The sequence below is a fragment of the Bos indicus x Bos taurus genome, chromosome 2 (assembly GCF_003369695.1).
Source record: "Bos indicus x Bos taurus breed Angus x Brahman F1 hybrid chromosome 2, Bos_hybrid_MaternalHap_v2.0, whole genome shotgun sequence".
Classification (NCBI taxonomy): domain Eukaryota; kingdom Metazoa; phylum Chordata; class Mammalia; order Artiodactyla; family Bovidae; genus Bos; species Bos indicus x Bos taurus.
Window position 1 is genome coordinate 121,583,736 of NC_040077.1, and position 17,727 is coordinate 121,601,462.

At 58.8% G+C, this 17,727-nt stretch overlaps 1 protein-coding gene across 8 annotated transcripts in view; it reads left to right on the plus strand.

The window, feature by feature from the left end:
• The first annotated feature begins 6,047 nt into the window (after positions 1-6,047).
• The window catches only part of ADGRB2 (adhesion G protein-coupled receptor B2), a 36,850-nt gene continuing 25,170 nt past the window's right edge, over positions 6,048-17,727 (plus strand). For 5 of the 8 annotated variants that reach the window (XM_027517553.1, XM_027517569.1, XM_027517585.1 and 2 more), the window contains exons 1-2: positions 6,050-6,222; positions 13,031-13,856. In XM_027517553.1, the coding sequence (XP_027373354.1) occupies positions 13,046-13,856 (811 nt within the window). In that variant the 5' untranslated portion in view covers positions 6,050-6,222; positions 13,031-13,045. Of the gene's footprint in view, positions 6,223-13,030; positions 13,857-17,727 lie in introns of those variants that run through there. The other 3 variants (XR_003506747.1, XM_027517562.1, XM_027517600.1) reach the window with 3 other exon arrangements.

Genomic DNA, 17,727 nt, shown 5'->3' on the forward strand with positions numbered 1-17,727 from the left:
GTCAGTGACTGTGTATGGATATAGTTTTGTCTGTATGTGCGTCTGTGTGTGTGTGTGTGTGTGTTTACAGGGACAAGGATGGCAGAAAAGGAACCAGGTCTTCCAAATAAGGAGAGGAGGTGCTACAGAGAAGTGGATCTGGACTCAGTTTCTCTACAGGAATCACATGTGCACACTGTCTTGGTCACACGCGGGTTCCGGCCGCCTCCTTCGCTGCAGTGATTTTAGCAGATAAGAACTCCAGCTGGTATGGGGAAGGTGAGGGGGGCACTGGGAAGGCCTCAAGGCCAGGGCCCCATTCTGTGTCATCTCCATGACCCAGAACCTAGAACAGCCCACAGCCCAGAGTAAGTCTGAAAGGGGCCCATACTCACGCAGATGACACCTCCCTGCATCTGGCACATTGTCTTTATTGTCTCACGTGACTTACATCAGCTGTCTTAGGTTGAGATCATTATTTCCATTTTACAGAAAAGAAAACTGAGGCTCAGGGAGCATAAGTGACTTGGCCAAGGTCACACAACTGGTGAGGAACAGAAGCAGGAGTCTAGATCTGTGTGATCCCAGGGCCTGAAGTCCTTCTGGTTCTCTAGATCTGTGTGATCCCAGGGCCTGAAGTCCTTCTGGTTCATCACGTGGGAAACTATTAAACACTTGTTTTATTGGGCAAGCGTTGATTGAAGATCTCAGAGTGGAAGCTGTTTGAGGGTGGGGTCTATGCCTGTCCTTTCCCCATTCATTCCCTCAACATTTATTATCTCCTATGTATCGTGCTTTGTGCCAGGAGATCCAATGCTGAATGGATGGACAAGGTCCATCTACAGGACTCATAATCCAGTGGGGAAAACAGATGACATGTAGGGAAACAGACAACATATTTTCAGAGCAATGAGTGCTAGGAAGGAAATGCAGCAAGGCAATGGTATCAAGCGAATGGAGTGGGGTGGACAGGGACCAGAAGGTGGGGGTGGGGAGGGGACCTGCTTTAGAAGTGTCATCGTGGAGGCCTCCAGGAGGAGGTGATAATAGAACTGTGATCTTCCTGATGAGGAGTCAGTGTGGGAAGTGCTGGGAGGAGGAGAGTTTGGAGTTTTCCAAGAGCAGCAAGGAGACCTGTGTCACCTGAGCTTTCTGTAGGGGTGAGGCAGTGGCTCTGGAGAGGCTTAAGGGCCAGGTCATGCAGGGCCTGGAAGGTCACGGTGCTCAGGGAGGTGGGAAGCCATTGGAGGCTTTAAGAAGGGGTCCCTTGATTTACATGTTAAAAAGATGGCTCAAGGATTTCCTTGGAGGCCCAGTGGTTAAAACTCCACACTCCCACTGCAGGATGCATGGGTTTAATCCATGGTTGGGGAACATGGCCAAAAAAAAAAAAAGATGGTTTGGTGAGCTCCAGAAGAATGAGAGGTAGAAGTGGAAATCTGGAAATTAAATGAGAGAGAGTTCAGGTACCAGATATTGGCAACTTGGACCCTGGTGTTGGCAGTGGGGATGTGAAGAGCGGATAAATTTGAGATATTCTGTGAGGTGGAAGCAATAGGACTTGCTGATGGTCTGTTTCTTGATGCCTGAAGTGAAAGTGTTAGTTGTTCAGTTGTCTCTGACTCTGCAGCCCCATGGACTGTATGTAGCCTGCCAGGCTCCTCTGTCCATGGATTCCCAAGGCAAGAATACTGGAGTGTGTAGCCATTCCCTTCTCCAGGGGATTTCCTGACCCAGGGATCGAAGCTGGGTCTCCTGCATTGCAAGTGGATTCTTTACCATCGCCACCAGGGAATAATCCCATCTTGGTACCTAGTACATAGTAAACACTCAATAAATATTTGTTTAATGAGTGAAGGCATCTTCTTCATGCCAGGCTTTCGTCCACATCCTCCAGTATAAGACGTGTGTAAAGATTCCCCAGGACCCTAACATTCTTCTCCATCCTCTGCCCCAGGGGCCAGGGGCCAGAGAATGCAACCCCAAGGGTTGTACACAAACCAGACACTGACCTTCTGGGAAGATTTAGTTGTGCTGAGATAAGTTGCTTCAGTTGTATCTGACTCTTTGTGACCCCATGGACTGTAGCCTGCCAGGCTCCTCTGTCCATGGGATTCTCCAGGCAAAAATACTGAAGTGGGTTGCCATTTCTTCCTCCAGGGGCTCTTCCCAACCGAGGGATCGAACCTGCATGTCTTCCATCTCCTGCATTGGCAGGTGAGTTCTTTACCACTGCACCACCTGGGATTTAGCTAGGTAGCAACTAATCCTCCCTTTTCTCCCTAACTTATAGCACCAAGAAAATGACAAACATTCAGCCTGGGTTGCCCCAGGATCCTAACTCTTTTGGCATCTGCAGCAGGAGGGATGGGAGCTAGATATGCAGGACATCCTTTAGGCAGAGAGGGCTGGCCCATCCCATCTTTTCCAGGATACCCCGCCAGGATCCATGACAGCCAGAACACTGAGGTATTTGTCACATGGGCTCTGGGACAGATCCTGGTAGAAGACTGTCATATAGAAGTGGGTGTCTTTGGGGACATGTTATGAGCTCCTGATAGGTGTCTGAGGTGGGCGTGGGTGTCTGGAAGGAGACTTTGGTATCCAGAATTCTGGATTGCTGTAGGTGCCTGGCTGGGTGGCAGTGAAGGGCAGAGGCTGAGGGAGGGGTCCTCCTAGGTCCCACCGGCTAGAAGGAAACCTGGCCAGGCTCTGGGCCAAATAAATCATTGGGAGGGGAAGAAGAACATTTTCTCATCTGTTTAAAGGGCAACGAAGCATAGTGGTGGCTGGCCCAGCAGGAGGCAGGGCTGAGACCAAGCGCACAAGGCTGGGGTTGTTCCCCCCTCGACCCACTGTCCCCTCCTGTGCTGTCCCACTAAGGACTGTGCTGTCTCTTGCCTGGGCCACTGGTGATGTTTACTGTTAACAAGGATACAAATTAATTGGTAATCAAAACTATTTTAAAAAGGCCCTCTTCAGGGGCATAGCTCTTGCTAATCCATGTTTTTAATCCAAGCTCATTTATACCATTTCACAGATAAGGAAACAGAGGCTCAGAAAGCTGAAGGATTTTCTCAAGGTCCTCCAGCGTGGCACTATGAGAGCAGGCAGACAGCGTGACTGCTAGGTGCCCTTGGGGGATCAGCCCCCTCCATCCCATCAGAGGTCCCTGAAGGGGCCCCCATGGGGCTGAAGGGCTGGAGTCATTGTCCTTGTCAAGTCTGTGGGGTGGGGACCCATGGGAGATGTCTCTTCACCCCCCACAAGCCCTCTGTGCTCAAGCTCTGGCTGATACCCCTTTCCTGGCCCAGGTTCTGAGCCAGGTTCCCTGCAGGCCCTCCTGGGGCTAAGACTTGTTGTTCCCACCCCTGCCAGGGCTATCAGAGAAGTAATTTCTCTTCAACTAGCTGGATTTGAATATGGAAACAATTTATAATTACTCCAAGTCCTCCTGGGCCGCATTATCACCATAGTGAGTGTAGAAGGGCAGGGGCTCCTGGAAAAGGAGGTGGGGAAGCCCCAGTGCAGAGAGGCACCTTGAGAGAGCCTTCTGGAGGTTCCACCTAACCCAACCTGCTTCTGCACAACCCCTGGGAGGTCCTGCTCTCTCCACCCTGCTCCCACAGGCCCTCCTGCCTTGCTGATTTCCCCACCCTGCCCCAGTGACCAAGTATGGGTACCATCTCTGTCAGTCCCTCTCTCTGTCTGACCACCTGTCTCCTCTACAGCATATGTTTTTGTGGCTGGAAGAATGGGGTCAAGAACTCTGAGGGCTACCAAGGCATAGAGAAATAGACAAAAGCCTGCTGTCTCTCAGGAGCCAAGCCTCCCAATCCCCTGCACCCAGCTGCATCCTAGGCAAAGGGGGAGGGCCTCAGGGATCCAGCTGCATCACATCTGCAAGAGACCTTCCCCGGGTTTCTCTGGGCTCTGGGGCTTTAGTATGCTAATATAATGAATATTCATAGGGAGGAAGGCAGGCTCCGGGTAGGAGTGGAAGGGGCTGGAGCTGTGAAGGACAGGGTCCTTACCTCGCCGTGGGCATCCCATGTCCTGAGCACTCTCCTCACCTTTGCCTATCTCCTTAGGACCTCAACTCCAGCCACCCCACTGCCCCTCTCAGGCCCAGGATCACCCACTGCCCTTGGGATGGCTCTCAACACACCGTGCAGATGGCAAGGCCCGCTTGGGCATAGCTTTCCCCTCTGCAGCTGAACCTCCAAACCTAGAGACCTGGGGTGTGCTTGAGGGTGCCCAGAAAGAACCCAAGAGCCCTGCCTGCCTCAAGGCACAGGCCTCCTTGGGCTCTCGCTGGGAAAGGAAAGGTGCCAGCCCTCCTGCCTGCTTCATCCAACCTCATAAATTCCCTTAAGGTGACGGGTGAGATTCCTTCATCACCCCTTATTACCTCCTTCTATTAAAGTCGATAATCTCTCACAATCACTCATAACAAATGTCACGGAGGCTGCTGGAGAGGCGAGAGACGGAGGGAGGGAACGGGGCGGTGGGGGGGGGGGGGGCGCTTTTTCTCTGGTACTGTCCCCTGGGAAGAAGTGGTCTTATCCTGCCCCATAACGAGGAGACATAAATTCAAGGTGCTCCCGTAGAGAGGTGGGGTTGGGATTGGGTGGACTGGGGACTTCCTTGCTCTCCAGGTTTGGCCTCCTCCTGGTCAGACAATCTTCAAAAAGTAGAGTTCCTGAAACCATCCCACCCTCACTGCAAAGCTGCCCCCTGCTGGCTACTCCTCTGACCAGAGCCCTCCGATTAACCTACTTGTCTTTGGCGGAAGTGGTGTGTCCCTGGTCTGCCCACCTTCCTGGTGGCAACAAGCCCAGGCCACAAACCGCCCCACCAGGGCCCCGAGCCATGGGCATCTCCCTGAGTGCCGTCTTTACCGTGTGGGCTCTGGCCCCACCCAACTGTTCCTGGGTGCATTGCCAGGATGGGGAGGGGGCGGGCCTGTAGGTTTCTGCTGCTTCTACACAAACAGATGCATCATGGGGGCGCCCCTGGCACAGGGAAAGGCACTTGAGGGAACAGACAGGCACTCAGGAAAACATGTAACACACCGCACACGTGTAGCATCCCCGTGCCTAGGGACATGCAACACGGCCCAGTTTACACAAGAGTATGCACCAAACAGAACACACTGCAGTGAACATGTGTGGCTCCTACATACAAGTGATGCGCAGCATTCAGCACGTATGTGGCACTTGGAAGCTTGCACATATATAGCATCCTTACCCACAGGAACAAGCAACATGCATTCAGGACCTGAGCACACGTTAACGCACCGTGCGTGTGTGTGGCGGTGGCATGCAGAGCCAGGCAACATTGCAGGGCACACACAGGGCACCTGTATGCATAAGCATATGCAAAGTTCAGCGCACACGAGTGGCACCTGCATGCACAGGGATATGCAATTTGCAGTGCACACGGGCAAAGGGGGGTGGTAACGCTCAGCCCTCAGGGTCCCAGAGACCCTGGTTGCGCGAGATGCCTCAGGCCTGGGCTATCTCCGGAGTGGTGTCGCGGATCGCCTCATCCTGCGGTCCAGGAGGCCGAGGGAGGGGCGGAGGCTTACCCGGGGCTTCTCCCGCGCCGGCGCCGGGGGGCCCAGGGCGGGGAGGGGGAGGGTGCGCTTGGCTCGGCTGGCGCTGCTCCCCCTTTAACAGGAGGCGGCGCGCGTCGCCCCCACCCCCCTCCCGCCCCTTCTCCCGCGGCTCCTCGCGCCCAGCCCGGCGCGCGCCCCCTCTCGGGCCCGGCCCGCGCAGGCGCCGCGTCCCGCCTCGGCCGTCACTCGGCCCGGCGCGCGCTGCGGGCAGCGGCCGGAGCGGCCGGAGGAACCCGGTTTGGCCGCGGCGGCGCTCGGAGACCGAGGAGGATGCGGCGCCGGTTTCTAGAGCCCTGGGCTGCGGCCGCCGCCCGCGAATAGGAGGCGGCGCGCGGCGCGGGCGGTGCTCAGGGCGGGGGAGCGGGGAGCCGGGGGGTGGGGGGCGGCGTGGCGAGGAGGCGGCGGCAGGAGCCCGCGCCCGGCCCGGCGCCCGCCCGCCCCGCGCGGCTCCGCGGCGCCTTTTCTGCACCCGCCGCTCCGCGGAGCGGGAGCCTCGGCCCTCCGCGCGGCTGCAGCTAGCTGCCCCGCGCCCGGCCAAGCCCCCGCCTTAGGGATGGCAAACTTGCGCCCCGTGGCCGCCTCCTCCAGCGCCGGCCCCCGCTCCTGCTGCTGACGGCGCCCAGGTGAGTGCTCGGCCCCAGACCGCGACCGGGCCCGCACCGAGCCCTCCCGGCGCGGTCCCGATTTCCTCACCGGCCCGGACTAGGGGCGCTCCCCCAACCCACCTCTGCTGAATTCTCCCCCGCCCCAACTGAGTTCGTTCAGCATCTATTTACCCACTCGCATCTGTTTGGGAACTTACAAGCCTGGGGCCGAGGTCCCCTTCATCTCTGGTGAGTCCCTTTTCTGTCCCCCTCCTCCTTACCCATCTCTGCCAAAGCCCCTCGCCCTCGTCCCCCAGCTCTGACCCAGACCTATCCCCATCGTTGCCTCGAGTCTTTTCCCGATCTGAGCCTGGATCCGGGGTTGCGCCCCCACCCTTGAATAGAATCCCTCTCTCCAACCTGCAACTCGAGTGTGTCTCCCCCGTTAATCCCCCTCCTCGTCTGGGGCTGAAGCCTGCTCCTCCCCTCCGCTTCATCTCTGCACAGAGTCCTTCCTGTCCCCGTCCATGCCTGCCCAGAGTTAGTGCCTTTCCCCGCGCCGGTAACCCGACCATGCTTCCCCCTCTTATTTCTGCCCTGATTGCCCCCTCCCCCAGATCTGCCCGGGCGTCCCGCTATCCCTCACCAATCTCTGCTGCAAGTCCCCTCCCCCTCAGCCTGGACTTGGGGCCATGTCCCCCATGTCTACTCCGATCCCCCTCCTCTCCAGCCTGGGATCTCGACTGGCCCCGCATCCCTGCCTCCCTTGTCCATCTTTGGTCAGAGTCTCTCTGTCCATCCCCCATTCCTCTCTTTCCACCCCCAGGGCATAGAGCTGGGCACCAAACGCACCCTCCCGCAGCCCCGGGGGCTGGCACGATGCGGGGGGGAGGTGCGGGTTGTAGGCTCTGAAGTTGGCGGCCACTCCCGCAGTCAGCTGGGTCCGAGGGAAGTCCTCCGCGCCACGGCCAGTGCGGAGCGGGCGAAGGGTCTGGTGCCCGCGGGGGGAGGGGCTCCAGGGCCAAGAGATGCTGCCCGCCTGCCCGCCTCGCCAGCTGCCGGCCGGGCCCCTGGGCGTCCTCTGGCGCCCCCTGCCCGCAGTCCTGGACCCGCCGCCCCTTTTCCTCCCGCGGGCAACCCTAGGTTTCCGCAGCCCGAGCATCAGCGGTGGCTGCGGGACGGCACTGGAAAGTCCCTGAGGAGAGGAGGTTGGTGGGCGAGGCCGGGTGCCCCCTCGTGCTAGCAGTGCGGGAACAGTCCTGGTTGTCTGGCCATATGCTCTGGGGATGGGGTGTGGGGTGGGCAGGAGGGCTTATCCCAGGAGCCCTGTGAGCCCCCAGGTACAGACTAGCAGGACTGGCCCCTGGATTTGAGGTGGTCTGGTTGGGATTGTTTGGGCTTGGGCAGGTGTCCCCGGGGAGCCTCTGTCTCTCTACCCCATGGCAGGACCCACTAGGTGGGGGTGGGGGCAAAGGTGGGCTCTTGTCTTGGGCCTGAAGTAGTGGGGCAGTGGGGGGAATCCACTTGGCCTTGCCTGGGACAGAAAGGGGACCTAGGGAGCATCTCTGGAGCTGCCACAGGGGTGAGGGTCAGTATGGACCCTGCAGGGTGTGCCCTAGTTGGGGGGGGTGGGGCTTGAGGGAGGGTCTTCCCTGGACTAAGACTGACAGATTTCTCCCCTCTTCTTCCCTTGTCTGCCTTCCCCTCACCTTTTCTTTCCCCCTCCCCCATCACTCTTCAGGAGCTAGGTCCAGTCTGGGGTGGGTGTGTGTGGCAGGCATTTCTCTAACCCACAGTTAGGTCCCAGCTAGTCCCTGCCCTCTTCTCTCTCTCCCAACCTCCAGGAAATGGAGCTGAGTAAGTAGTTAGTAACTCAGCTTTTGGTTGGGTGACCTGGGTTCAAAACTGTGTGACCTGGGCAAGCTATATAACCTTTTTGAGTCTCAGTTGGTCCTCCATAAAATGGGTCAGTGATAACTGCCTCATATATCTAATGGTATCTAATGGTATTAGGTAGATGTGTATAGAGTCTAGCACCTAACAATGCTTGACAATGATAGGCATGTTAGGCTATTTCCTCTTCAAGGCCAAGGTCAAGCCCCTCTCCACTCCACACCACTCCTAATCCCATAGGAGAAAGGCAGGACAAGTTCTGTGACACTGTTCCAGCCTCCAGGATAATAAAGCCAGAAAACAGCTCCAGGGCCCATCATGATGGGTCCAGGGAGCCAGTGACCATTAGTCTCCCCTACTCCTCACCCATCCTTCAACATCCCTGCTAGACTCTTGTGTGATCAGAGGGGCATCAGTGAAAAGCCAAGGCCTCTGAAATACTGGTTCAAGTGCAGAGGCTGGGGAGGTGGAGGAACCCCAGCCAAGGTCCCCCAAGGTAGGCTGCCTCTTAGTGGGGGCCCACGTGGAGAATCAGTCCCAGAGGAGCAAATGGGGGCACAGAAGAGCCACTACCTCCCCCCCACCCGCCCCCGAGGGAGGAGAGATTGAAATCAGGAACTTCCCAGGGCAGTTAGTGTTCCAGGTCAGAGTTAGGGGGCAACTTGGCTAGAGGGCCCCCAAGATCTGGAAGAGACCTGGCTTTGGCGGGCAATGGGGAGGGAGAAGGCTCGAACCCATGACGTTCTGCTGGGCCGGAAGCCCTCTGGGCAGCGTGGCTGGGTCTGGGGCCCACCGGGGAGTCCTAGACTCCCGCCTGCCCGGGCAACCCTGACATTGGGGAACAAAAGCTTTCGGTTCCTGTAGCAACGGCGGCTCCAGCTGCTGCAAAGTTCCGGGAGACGGGCGGAGGGCGGCTGAGTCACCGACCCCTCCCCCGCCGCCTGCATGGCACCGCCATCCCCCCGCCCGGGGGGCTAGGGGACCTCATCCTAGCGGTGTGCGGGAGGGCCCTGGAGCCCCCGCGTCCTCAGACACTCTGCCCGCCGAAGAGGGAGGGGCGGCACTGGGGAGGGTCGCCCCTCCCCTGGGTCTGGCCCGTCGGCTCTCGAGGCTGGTTGGAGGGTGTGTGCCCTTCCGGGTACCAGAGCTCCGCGAGAGGGGTCCTTGAAGACCCAGGCCCCGGCCGGGGCCAGGACGGGGAACCTCTAGGCGCTGCGTGGGGGTCGCCGCCCGCGTGTCGGCCTGGGCTCGGCCGCGCAGTGAGCGCCGGGGAGGCGGAGGGTGAGTGACGGGCTTGCGAATTGGAGCTGCCAGGTGGATAAACGCGACGGATGTGCGCGCGGACGCGCCCCCTCCCCCACCCGCCGCCCCTCCCCCTCCCGCGGCCCGGGCAGCTGGCTCCCACCACCCAGAGCCCCTGCTTCCAGCCATCGGGAGGTTAGGGGTCGACCCCAGGGATCCCAGAGACCCAGCTCTTTGCCCTGAGGTGCCCCTCCCCGCCGCGCTACCCCCCATGCCCCCTCCCGCTCCAGTCTGGTCTTGGTCCTTCCAGCTGCTGGAAAAGCCTCGGATTCCTTCACTGGTGCAGAAGGGATGCCCAGGCCTGTGGGGTCAGGGAGGAAGCGAGCCTGAGTGTGCTTGGAGAGAGGGTGGGATTCTCACGTTTGAGGGCGGCAGAGGGGCACGCTGGTGAAGGGAGCCTGTGGCTGGAGGAGGGGGTCCCTGAAATTGAGATGACTCCAACCAGCTCCTCACCCCTCTCAGCCCAGAGAGGTCTTGAGGGAGGTGGCCTTCAGATTATCCCCTCCGTCAGCCTCCGGACCCGGGAAGTTCTTCCTCAGAGCTGACCTTCATACCCCTCCTGTCCGCCTCTGTGCATGGAAGGTTTGGTGGTCTTCCTGGACTTGCAGGTGGCAAAGCTACCTTAAGGTTTAACCCAAAGAGCCTTCAGAGGCAGCAACCCTACTCTCAGCAGGAAAGAGGAGAGACTGAGGTTCTGAGAAGGGGGATAAAGGGGAAAAGATGGTGTGAAGGGTCTCCCCCACAGACTGGCTCCAAGTTGGGAACCCCAGGCCAGGGATTGGGTCTCTGCTCCACAGAGGGAGAAACTGAGGCTCAGGGAGGCTACTCACAGCTGGTGACCATCTGAGCTGCCTGTGAGGCAGGGGTCCTTCTAGGTCCCTTCCCAGGGGAGGCAGTCTCTGACCCAGCTTAGAATTGGGCTCCTGGCCTTGTTTTGTGGGTAAGGAGTGATATCGAGAGGGACCCCTAAAAGGTCTTACGTCACTGCAGGAACAACAGGAGTGGTACACACCCAGGGTGAAATGCCAGAATTGATGTGAGGGGAGGTGTCTGAAGGAGACTGACTGGAGTAGGGGACTTGGGCAGGGTTTAGAGGTGGCTCAGTTCTGGAGAAGCCAGGCTGTGGCTCTGAAGGATAAGAGACTTAGTGCTTTTGGGCAAGTTGGAGCTTACGGAGTCTGCAGGAGCCTGGGAGTCTCAGGAGGTGGGACTGGAGGCCTGAGCCGCTGTTTCAGGAACACCAAGGAAGGAGCAGCAGGTCAGATCCTGCGTGCTACTTAGCTGTCATAGGCTGAGCTTCAAAGAACCAAACACCTGTGTGTGTGTTCACAGTAGAGAGTACATTTGCATCTCTATGCATGTGTATGAGTGTCTGGCTCTTGACAGCCTTGTACATGTGAGTGTGTACACCTCGTGTGCATTGAGTTCACTCATCTGGGGTTTACGCTGATTTCTGTGCATGTGTTATCTTTTCACATGCAGAATGCCTGGCTAGACATGTGTCTGTGCATCCACGCTTTTGTGTGCATGTCTGCAGGGCACAGGGGTATTGGTGAGTTTGTGCGTGGAGATTCCCTGATCTGCTCTCAGTGGGGGAGACAAGGCCAGTTATAATGAGCCCCCTCCTCCCCTCTACTGAACAGCAGCCATGGCCTGAATTTTGCAGCCTGCTTAAAAATAATTGGGGGCAGCGGGGGGATTGTATGTCACTCACCGTCAGCCGCTGGCTTTTGCCGGGGCCTGGTGCCGCAGCAGGCTGGCTGGGCTGGACGGTTGGTTTGGGACAGGCATGATGTGGAGCGAGAAGGCCAGGGGCCTGGTCCCTTTTCTGGCTCTGGGGGCAGGGGGAGTAGAGGCACAGCCTATCCTGGCTTCTGCTGAGTAACTCCAGGGGGGTCTTTGGAGGAGGGTTGGGGCGGTTCCTCCCCAATCAATGCTCCTGCCTGGAACCTGCTTCCCCTCCCGTCTGTGGCCCAGGATGGGCAAGTGTGTGTCTGTGGTCGGGGCCTGGGGTCTGGCTCAGAGTGGCAGCACATGGGATCTGGGGCATTAAGGCATTCCCTGGAGGCTGCACAGGGTTTGGAGTTCTGGGGTTCTAATTCCTGTCCATAGTCCCCCACCCCCTCACCACCTCTGGACACTATTTAGACCCCTGAACAGCCACAGCTCCCTGGGGGAGCATCTGTGTCCTGGGACAACCTAGCCACACCCTGTGAGTTATCCTAGGTTTGTGTAGAGCTTGGGCCTGAAGCCTGAGTAGCAGGGAAGGGGACAGAGCAGGAGGCTATGGGTGGATGTAGGAGAAACTGGGCTGGGGCCTCAGTTCCTGGACTCCAGTCTCAGCCTGGCTTCTTTGGGGGTGATCTTGAGCACACTGCCTCACCTCTCGGAGCCTCATCTTTTCTCCTCTAATGTGGAACAACCAGACTCTAGGGGCCCATCCAGTTCTGTGAGCTATGCTTCGGGCATGGAGGAGGGAGGCAGTGTGGATCCCTTTTGGGGGCAGGGCTGGAAGTGGGTCTCAGGCAGCCCAGGCGCAGCTCTCTGCCATCCGGACAGCTAGGATGGAGGCCGTGGGCACACCTGCAGCGCCCCCACATCCCTTGTCCACAAGGGGGTGACTGCTTTGTGTGTCCGTCAACTCGGGTCCTAGTTACCCTCCAGTGCCCAGAGTCCATTCATAGCTGCTTGGAGCTCAGCTTAGTGCTTTGTGGGGAGGTGGAAATCAACGAACTCTGGTCTCGCCTCCTCGAGCTTCAAGGCCCATGAGATGAGTGAGCTAGCCCTAGGGAGACAGCAGGGGACAGTGGTCTCAACTGGGTGACTCAGACTTTCAGGAAAGGGCTGTGGCAGCTAAGAGCAGGGAGACGGCTCAGTGGCCTCCCTGGGCCAGGCCCTAGCAGGCCAGGAGCCAGGCCTTGGAGGATCACCCCTTGGAGGGGAAGAGGAATTAGAGGGGAACAATGTACCCATTTTGCAGATGCCTCTCCCCCTGGTTTCCAGCAGGAAGTCCACACAGCTGTAGTCATGACTTTTCATGCCTGCGATGCCCTCCCATGGGCACGGCTCAGGCGGTGCTCAGTCCCTGGCATAGGGGCGGTAACTCCTCCCCTTTCTCTCCCACTCAGTAAAGCAGAGTGAGTGAGAATGACATTGTTCCGAGAATAACCTTGATTTGCTCTGATTTATAAAAAAGCAAATCGTTGTCAAACATTGCTACTTTGACAATTACTGCGGGATTGTGTGTGACACGCCTCACAGCCGATCACGACACGTTGCGACTCTGAGCAGCGCCGTGCTGGAGAATAATACAAGCTGGGTGGTGGGGCTAGGGCTGGGGCTGGATCTAAACATCAGCTGAGATGCTGGTGGTGGATGGGACTGGTGGAGGAACGGTATAGTCATAGTCACAACTAATGTTTCTTAGGGACGTATGAGATTCCAGACCCTCTCCTGCATGCCTCTGTTTAAGAAGTCAGGGAACTGGGGCTCAGAGAGGTCAAGTCTGTTGGCTTAAGATCACACAGGTGGACCTGGGTGACTTAAAAGAACCTAGTCTTCGCCACGAGGCTACAACCTGCAGCGGGCCACAGGGGAGTCAGAGCCCATGCTGGCTGTGCTCGGGGCCACTGACCACTGTCTCTCTCCACAGGGCAAGGGACATAGGATGACCCCAGCCTGTCCCCTCTTACTATCTGTGATTCTGTCCCTGCGCCTGGCCGCCGCCTTCGACCCCGCCCCCAGCGCCTGCTCCGCCCTGGCCTCAGGCGTGCTTTACGGGGCCTTCTCACTGCAGGACCTCTTTCCTACCATCGCCTCGGGCTGCTCCTGGACCTTGGAGAACCCAGACCCTACCAAGTACTCCCTCTACCTGCGCTTCAACCGCCAGGAGCAGGTGTGTACCCACTTCGCCCCTCGCCTGCTGCCGCTGGACCACTACCTGGTCAACTTCACCTGCCTGCGGCCCAGCCCCGAGGAGGCAGAGGCCCAGGCGGGGTCGGAGCTGGGGCGGCCCGAGGAGGAGGAGAAGGAGGAGGAGGAAGCCGCGGGGTTGGAGCTCTGTGGTGGCTCTGGCCCCTTCACCTTCCTGCACTTCGACAAGAACTTCGTGCAGCTGTGCCTGTCGGCCGAGCCCTCCGAGGCCCCGCGCCTGCTGGCGCCCGCGGCCCTGGCCTTCCGCTTCGTCGAGGTCTTGCTCATCAACAACAACAACTCCAGCCAGTTCACCTGCGGGGTCCTCTGCCGCTGGAGTGAGGAGTGCAGCCGCGCGGCCGGCAGGGCCTGTGGCTTCGCCCAGCCGGGCTGCAGCTGCCCCGGTGAGGCGGGGGCCGGCCCCGCGGCCACCACCACGCCTCCTGGTCCGCCTGCTGCCCACACCCTGTCCAATGCCCTGGTGCCCGGGGGCCCCGCCCCACCTGCCGAGGCTGATTTGCACTCGGGGAGCAGCAATGATCTGTTCACCACGGAGATGAGATATGGTGAGTGTGAGCAGGGCCCAGGTGGGGCAGGGGTGTCTGGAGGACTGATGATGCCCGTCTCAGCAGATCCTGGGGTGTGCATGTGGTTGTTCACCAGTGTCCCCTCTGGGTTCTGCCGTATCCAAGTGTGGGAGTCACCAAAGTGGAGTGGGGTGGGGGTCAGACCTCCCTCTGGAAGAGTTTGCATTCTGGGTGGATGAATGGGGGCACAGATCAAGCAAAGGAGCATGACAAACCCAGGGAGGGGAGACCCTAGCTGGGCAGTCAGGGAAGGCTTCCTGAAGGAAGTGATACAGGAGCAGAGATCAAAAGGACAAGCGGAAACAAGCCAAGCCAAAGCAGTGGTGAGGGCATTCCAGGCAGAGAGAGGAGCGTGTACAAAGGCTCAAAGCTGGGAATGACCGCAGCAGGCCTTGGCACTGCAAGCCGACAAGGTTGCCTGGAGGCTGGAGTAGGCAGGGTGCAGGGACGTCTTCCTGCCCACACGGGTCAGTGAGTTTTGCTTGTGGCCCCAGGGTCAGGGCAGAGGAAGGAGCAGAAGAATGTGAAGAGGCCTAGCTTCTTTGAGGCTGCCTTGGAGGGCTGACCTGGCTCAGCTCCCAACATCCTCTGTCTTTCCCCTCTGGGCCCACGTCTTCTGGGACCAAGGCCGCCAGCTGCTGGAGCTTCCTGCTGAGTGGGCAAAAGCTCTCCGAGCCCTTGAGTCCTGCCTGCTGCCCCTCCCACCCCAGCTCCCGCAGCCATGGCCACCTTCTGCCGACCCTCCTTCCTGCAGCTTCAAGGCCCCGAAACCCTCAGCTGGGTCCTATGTGTCTGCTGAATGGGTCAGGGACTGGCCAGGGGCTCAGGACATGGGGATGGGAGGGAGGCAGATTTGGGATGTGGTTCCTAGCTCTGGTACTAACAGGGAGTTCCCCCACCCCCACCCCTTTCTGGGCCTCAGTTTCCCCATTTGGGGTAACACGTGCTGGCCAACCATCAGGAGGCTTCATGCATAGACTGAAGTCAGAAGGGACCTTCTGGATCAGGCTGAGAGCATTGACAGGGAAACAAGGGGTCTTGTGTGAGGGCTGCTGGGAGCACTGGAGTAGGACTGTTCAGTACCTGCTTTGGAGACAGAGCCCGGAAGTTGGGAGCCGTCTTTGTTACATTGAGTAGATACTGTTTTACTTACATCAGTGTTTTTGGCTGTAAAATGGGAGATAGCCCTGGTTTAATTAGAGACGGTTTATCATGACAATGGCCTCTCCCAGGGCTCTGGGGGAGCCACTTCTCAGTCTCCCCCGTGAGACTTCTGGCATCATGCCCATCCATGGCAAATGCCCAGTGGCCTTGCTCTGGCCTCTCCCCTAGGCCACCTTGGCCTCTCACAGCGGTCGATGAAGCCATCGGAGTGACAGCCAGTCCGTGGGCAGGCTACGGGCCCTGGAGGCTGGCTTGGGATTTAGTGCCTGCAGGAAGAAATTGAATTTCGCTTCTTTGTCGAACATCAGCGGAGAGCGCCAGGCGTATATCAGGAGGTTTATGGCTCCTCCTGCCTGGCCGCCACTGCCTGTCACTATGTGGGGGCTCCCTCATTGTACTCGGCAGAGGGCAGGTTCTTTCGTCTGGCTTTCCCTGTGGTCCATAGGCCCAGTGGTCCGCAGTGGATGGAGAGAGGCTCTGCCCTCCTGGGCAGGCACCATCCGGGCAGGCTGCCATGTGGAGCACAGAGCCAGAAGCAGCCAGCTGGGCTTGGCTGAAGCCGGAAGCAGGAGTTGGTTGGTAGCTGGGCTGTCTTTAGGGGTCAGAGGGGGCCGGTGACGGGAAGGGCACCATTGTTCCCACCATTCTCTGAGCCTCTTCAGGGTCCTCTGGGACTGAGGATGGGTGGAGATTGGATGCTGGTTGTCTCTGGGCATGAAGCCTGGTATCTTCTCTGAGTAGGCAACCCTGGGCTTCCAGCTCATGCCCCTTGCTCTGCTTGGCGTGTTGCCAGGCTGCTCCATGGGATGGTCTGCAGGCAGGGCTCTCGTAAGGAGTTGTATGGGGGAGGGGTGGTGATGTGGCATCGGCTCTAAGTGGACTCACAGGGCACACTGGTGCCCAGAGCTGGGCTGGCACAGCCCCTTCCTCTCCCTTGGTAGGCAAGATATTGTTCCTCTTCACCACCTCTTCCCTTGGGCTTACCCTCTCTGGGTCAAGAGATGATGGGCACTTGATTCAGTTTGTTCCATGGGGCGGGGGGCATCTGAGTTGCCCCGTGGCAACATCAGGACCCGGAGCACTCTGTGCCCAGTGGCGGCATCACCTCGGCCAAACCCTTGGCTTCCCCTCTGTGCTTCCCCTCACCTCCTCCCCACTGGGCCAGGAGAGCACTTGGACCAGCTGCAGGAGATCTGGCTGGCACACACAGGACTGCTGGCTTGAGGACAAGATCGGTGGGATGGTGGTGAACAGAAAGCGTGAGATCCCCGTCCCAGCCCCTCTGCCAGGCACCGGGGTAAGGCAAGCAGTGCTCATTTTCTCTGGGGCCTCCCGGGTAGCTTCAACGCAAGGCCGAGCAGGGTGGAGCTGGGTTGGTACTGGGAGAGTGATGAGGCTGGGAGTGGCATGGCTGGGCCCGCCTCAGAACCGAGTGCATTTGACAAGAGGGTACAGACGCCTGTTAATTTCACGCAAACTGCCTTTGATAGATCTCTTGTTATTTTTGGTGAGTTGAGCCATAAATTTGTGCCATCTTGCTGCCGCAATCTGTTGGGTGGGGGGGGAGAGGAAGAAAGGGAAGGCAGGCAGGAAGGAGCTCCGCGGAGGACGGGCACGGAGGCTGGCTGAGGCCAGGGCTGGAAGACAGTAGGTAGAGGTGGTACCTGCTGCAGAGCCCAGCTTCCGGGAGCCGGGTATCAACCTGCAGTTCCTGCCCACTGATCCTCAACTTGAGGTGTGGCTGCTCCAGGAGACATCTGAGAGGAAGTGTCCTTGCACCCCCTTCCCTCCTGTGCCACACTCCCTGCCTCCCTCCAAGGGCACTGTCCCACCCTTGGCCGGGTGCTACGGGCAGACCGTTCCTATCATCCGGGCTCCATTCCAGAGGCACGACCACCAGGTGAGCCTGAAGTCCCCTGAGTGTTGGGCCTGGGGTGGGCAAGAATGGGTTCAGATCCTGCTCTGCCACTGCTGCTGGGTGACTTGGACAAGGCATGCCCCACTGGAGCCTCAGGACCCCCAGTTCTCTGTGTGTGTCCCTTCCCTGATTCAGCCCCGGTTATGGCCTAGGCTCCTCAGCCTGGCATTCCAGCCCCACCCCTGATCCAGCTGCCACCCGCTTTCTCTCTAGTTCTCTCACCCTTTCAACCCAGGCTCCTACTGGCCCTGGAACCCTCTGCTTTCTGGCTTCTCTGCCTTTGCTTGGGCTGTTTCCCTCACCTGGAATGCCCTTTACCCTGGGTTATCCTTTGCCCCATCCTTCCAAGCACAGCTCAAGCCCTGTCTCCTCCAGGAAGCTGCCCCTCACCTGCCTAACCCAGTCCTAGATTGGCTTTCTTCTCCACAGTCAGGCTCTGCTGTCTTCCTTTGACAAACCTGGTCTAGTGTCAGGAAGAGGGGCCCTATCTGCCTTTTGGGGTGCAGACATGGAGGAGTCAGGGCCTCTCTCAGAGAGGGTAGGGAGGAGGCCTAGCACACGTGGTACATTTCCTGGAAAATCCTTCCAGCCAGATCTCTGCTGCTAGAAATCTGTGTGCTCCCTCGTAGGATGGGGAGTGGGACTCAGGCCCCCCACCCCCGCCCCAGACATCTCAGAGGGGACTGAGCCCCAGCCCATCCATCACACACATCTTTGAGTCTTCATCAGTATGGAGTTTGTGCCAGGCCTTGGAGTGGCTCTGAGTGA